The 5,000-nt window shown below is 47.1% G+C and overlaps 1 protein-coding gene across 5 annotated transcripts in view; it reads right to left on the bottom strand.

Annotated features, from left to right (window-relative positions):
• LOC143292567 (uncharacterized) overlaps positions 1-5,000 on the bottom strand; it is a 20,841-nt gene that overhangs the window by 2,595 nt on the left and 13,246 nt on the right. For all 5 annotated transcript variants that reach the window (XM_076602986.1, XM_076602984.1, XM_076602985.1 and 2 more), the window contains exons 4-8: positions 3,781-4,036; positions 3,044-3,102; positions 2,601-2,687; positions 759-1,426; positions 1-219 (exon numbers count right to left, since the gene is read on the bottom strand). The exon at positions 1-219 is cut by the window's left edge and continues 2,595 nt beyond it. In XM_076602986.1, the coding sequence (XP_076459101.1) occupies positions 40-219; positions 759-1,426; positions 2,601-2,687; positions 3,044-3,102; positions 3,781-4,036 (1,250 nt within the window). In that variant the 3' untranslated portion in view covers positions 1-39. The remainder of the gene's footprint in view (positions 220-758; positions 1,427-2,600; positions 2,688-3,043; positions 3,103-3,780; positions 4,037-5,000) is intronic.

Below are 5,000 nucleotides of genomic sequence, written 5' to 3'. Positions count from 1 at the left end.
AACCTATTAACCACGATTACAGTGAGCCAGTCACAGTCACTACAGTGTGTTGTTATCAGCGGCTGGGTTGACCGTTTCCGAGTAGGGCCTGTAGATGTAGGTGGGGTCGTAGGGTCTGACAGAGTCGCCGCTGGTCCAGGTGGAGTAGTCATATTGCCTCGGCTTCAAGGCCCCGTCGTTGGACTGTAAGTCAGTCACCTTCAATCCGCCCCCGCGCCTCTGCAGAAACCGAAGGAATTAAAAAATGGATGAATGAATAAATGAATGACTGATACTCTCTCAGCCGGATATACTTCTATGTTTTAATTAATTAACGCGATTTCCAACAGCAGCAGCAGGAGCTGAAGTATTGATTATTAGTATCTGCAACAGAAGAAATGGGCTGGGGGGGTCGGTGGGTGTTGGTGTGTGTGTGTGTGTGTGTGTGTGCGCGCGCGCGTGTGTGTATGTGTGCGTGTGTATGTGCGCGCTCGCACATATGATTGAATCGAATGACTGTTACTTATACAGATATACTGTCATGTTTTATCGCGATAGCACTGTGTGCGTATGTGTGTGTGTGTGCGTTCGTGTATGTGCGTGCGTTCTTTCGTTTTACTTATTTCATAACTGTGCGATCCAATAGCCACTGTCTCGTACAAATGTTGGGATGTATTCTTATCTAGTTCATTTCATTAACACACACACACACACACGTACGCACGCACACACACACACCGCACTAAACAGCACCACACCACACACACACACGTGTATACCTCATGTCCCTCCTCAGTGACGTAAGTGGTGGTCGTGGTTTTGGTGATGACGCGTTCGCCCATCCTGACGTTACCGGAAGTCGCGTCACGCGTACCTCCATCACCTTGGTAGTAGACCGCCCCAGCTACAACGTCATTCCCGGTGACGTGTGTCGACAGTTCCCTGTTCCCGGAAGCGTGGTGGCGGGAGGTCAACTCCCTAGCGGTCGTGGCGGCGGTGGTATCGTTCATCAGACTGTGCTGGTGGGTACCGGTAGCCGACCCTCGCGTCACGGCGCCGCCTGTATGGTAGGACCTGAACCCTTCGTTCTCTGCTCCCCGGGTCTGGTTGAAGGTGGACACGTTGGTGGTGGTGGTGGTGGTCACGCCGCCCGCCTGTTGCTGATGATACCCTCTGGCAAGGGCGTCTGCGTCGTCAAGGCGACGGTCCAGCTGCGCCGCTCCGTTCTGCAAATAGAGGCGCTGTACGTCGGTGGCCTCACCGTCGGCGTTGTAGGTGACGATGGCGGTCGGCAGGGAGCGACGGATGACGGTCTCCGACTGGTAGTCCTGCGCAGATGATGTGACGCCGTAGCCGTAGCCGTTCTGGGCATGGCCGTTGTAGGCAGTTGTGTTGGCGGCGGTGGTGGTGGGGAGGTAGCGGTAGTTGTTGTCTGAGGTCCTGGTGTCTGTAGTGGTGGTGGTGGTGGAAGGGAGAGTGGTTATTTTGTATTATTAATTAATTTGTTCATTTGTCTTTATTTGTTTACTTATTCCTTCATTCATTCAATCACTCGTTTATTATTTTTTGTTTGCTTTGTTTTGCTTGGTTTAGTTGGTCATGGTGTTGGGTGGGTTGGTATCACAGAATGGTCTTTCTTTTTTCTTTTCTTTTTTTTAAATTACATCAGCAAACGTTACATGAGCGGAGTATGACCAGGAAACACGAGCTCAATAGGGGTGCAATTTGCACGTGCACATCAAACGTATAGCCCAGAGACCCACACAGGGCAAAATATCGACTCACAACCCGGACAGAGAGCCAGGATCCCACGCCTCGAGCCACATCACCTTCCACGTAGCAAGACCTCAGCTCCGAACAACTTGTTCCTAGAGCGTTACGCCAATATGTCGTTAAAGTCAACTTGTATGCATGTCGGGTATGGCCTTTTTTGTACCCCAGTGACAACCTGCTTGTGGGCTGGGGAGACGTTGAATATGCAAACACATGCTGGTCATGGGGGTGTTAACTTTTTTTTCTTTAAGTTTATTCATCTATTTATTGGTTGGTTTATTTATGTCTTTATATCATTGTCATTATACATCTCTATTTATCCGTACCTGTTTCTTGTATATTAGTGAGTGAACGAGTATGTTTTGCATGTGTGTGTGTGTGTGTGTGTGTGTGTGTGTGTGTGTGTGTGTGCGTGCGTGCGTGTGTGTGTGTGTGTGAGAGGGAGAGAGAGAGAGAGAGAGAGAGAGAGAGAGAGAGAGAGAGATGGCTTTTCACGTTCTGCTTGATATCAAACATTATGATTTTGTTGTTGTTTGGTGTGATTCCTGTTCAGAGTATCCTTTCGCCCTTCATCCCCCCTATTTTTCTCTCCATGGTCTCTCTTTTACTCTGCATCTTTGTTGACCCCAAGTCTCTCTCTCTCTCTCTCTCTCTCTCTCTTGCTCCTGTTACATGCACACGCGCTCACACGCACACATACCAACAAACATACACACTAACTCAGTTGCACACACACACACACACACACACACACACACACACACACACACACACACACACAGAGAGGGGGAGGGAGAGTCGGTGGAAAATAAGTCATCATGGAAGTCAAAATTTCTTCACAATCTTACCATCGAAAGCAACATTGTCGATGGCAGCCACTTGGTTGTGTTCTTCTGCATCGACCAAACGAGTGTTGAGGTTGTTCACAACATTTCCTGGAAGAAGGAAAATAGACATCGTTCGTGCACACATAATAAATCACTTTTTTTTTACTGTGTTCATTACTCGCTTTAGGTATTTTACGCATGATCCAAAGCAAATATCACACACACACACACACACACACACACACACACACACACACACACACGCAAATCACTCAACACATGGGAAGAAAATAAATCGAAATTGCCTAAACAACGTTCGACGTTCACCTTTTTGTTCACAGAAACGATTCAATCGAAGGACAGCATGCTTCCCAAAGCAAAGGAATTTCGTTTTCTTTCAGAGATGGCTGGGTGTAAAAATGAATTATTCATTTTCATTATTATCACAGATTTATTTGTCGTACCTCCTTCACTTTGGTAACCAATGGCACGATTGTTTCCTCTGTACATTGGAGAAAAGTACCTGTAGAGATAGGAAAGTACAATTAAATAATCAAATATTACATGATACAGTAATTGCCAATGCAGTAACATAACCAACAACTATAACAGCAACAGGAACAATAGAAATAGCAGCACAACAGAAGCAGTAGTTGCGTCATAGTAGTAGTATAGTAGCAGCAGCATCAGAGTCGAGGTAGTTTGTTTTGTTATTATTATTATTCTGGTACTTGTGGCAGTTGTCGTCGTCGTTGACAACGAAAACGATCGTAAATGCGGCGAAGTACAAACTATATATATATATATATATATATATATATATATGTGTGTGTGTGTGTGTGTGTGTGTGTGTGTGTGTGTGTGTGTGTGTGTGTGTACCTATCAGAGTAGATTTCTTGTACATAAATATGCCAGAAGACAACACTCTCTTTGCCGTGGGTTCACTTTCAGGGCGCCTAATACGTGCTGCACACATACTCTCTCTCTCTCTCTCTCACACACACACACACACACACACACCACAAACCAAACAACCCACTCCAACCAAACAACCAACCCACCCCAACCTATCCACCACGCCCAAACCCATCCCAACCCCCAAACACCCAACCCAACCCACCACCCCGCCTCCCACTCCCAACACACCCCCTCCCCTCCTCCCACTTCCCCTCTCCCCATATACCCCCCACCCCACCCTGACCTGTGTATCAAGCCGTGCTTGGTGTGTGGGAACTGCTCCATCATGGGATCCCCGGAGATGGGGATGGCGTGCTTCAGCTGGGACCTCTCCCTGCACTTGACGCGGATCAGCACGGTGACCACGATGAAGAGGAAGGCGGAGAATAGGCACATGACCAGGCTCCAGGGGAAGGAGGCGGTGGACACAGAGTGCGAGGTGCCCACCACCGGCCAGAACCCGGCGCAGTAGACGATGAGGCCTCCCAGGATGCACAGCCCTGTCGGTGGGGATGAAGGTATTGCGTGGTATGGTGTGGTGTTGTATGGTATTGTGTTGTGTGGTGTTGTGTTGTATAGCATGTATGGTATGGTGTAGTGTTGTGTTGTATTGTGTTGTGTTTTATGGTAGGGTATGGTGTTGTGTTGTGTTGTGGTGTTGTATGGTATGGTATAGTATGGTGTTGTGTTGTGTTGTGTTGTGTTGTATAGTATGGTATGGTATGGTATGGTGTTGTGTTGTATGGTATGGTATGGTATGGTGTGTTTTGCTGTGTTGAATGGTAGGACATGGTATGGTATTGTGTTGTATGGTATGGTATGGTATGGTATGGTGTTGTGTTGTGCTGTGCTGTATGGTATGGTATGGTATGGTATTGTGTTGTATTGTATTGTTTTGTGTTGTGTGGTTGGTATGGTATGGTATGGTATGGTGTTGTGTTGTGCTGTATGGTACCGTATGGTATGGCATGGTATGGTATGGTACGGTACGGTATATTAACAATAACAACAATAATGATAATAACAATGACAACGACAATAATAATAATGATAGAAGAAGAAGAATGGACATTTATATAGCGCAGTTTTCTTTCCAGAAATACTGGTCAAAGCGCTTTACATTTCGTTCCCCGCTCCCCGCCTCCCTTCTCAATACCCCTAACCCCACTGACCCACCCCCCTCCCCGCCCCCTACCACCACCACCCCTCCTCCCTCACACACACAGTAACTCGTCCAAAATACACTCACGCAACGCAAAGGTATGATATGGTATGGTATGGTACGGTATGGTATGGTATGGTATGGTATGGTATGGTATCACACACACACACAGACACAGACACACACACACACACACCAAAAAACAAACAAACAAACAAAAAAATTTCCATTACGCAGAGAGAGAGAGACAGACAGACAGACAGACAGACAGAGAGAGAGAGAGAGAGCGACCGAGAGACAGA

Source organism: Babylonia areolata, chromosome 18 (assembly GCF_041734735.1).
Source record: "Babylonia areolata isolate BAREFJ2019XMU chromosome 18, ASM4173473v1, whole genome shotgun sequence".
Taxonomy (NCBI): domain Eukaryota; kingdom Metazoa; phylum Mollusca; class Gastropoda; order Neogastropoda; family Buccinidae; genus Babylonia; species Babylonia areolata.
The sequence above is the reverse complement of the archived record's forward strand: the minus strand, read 5'-3'. Positions and strand labels throughout refer to the sequence as shown.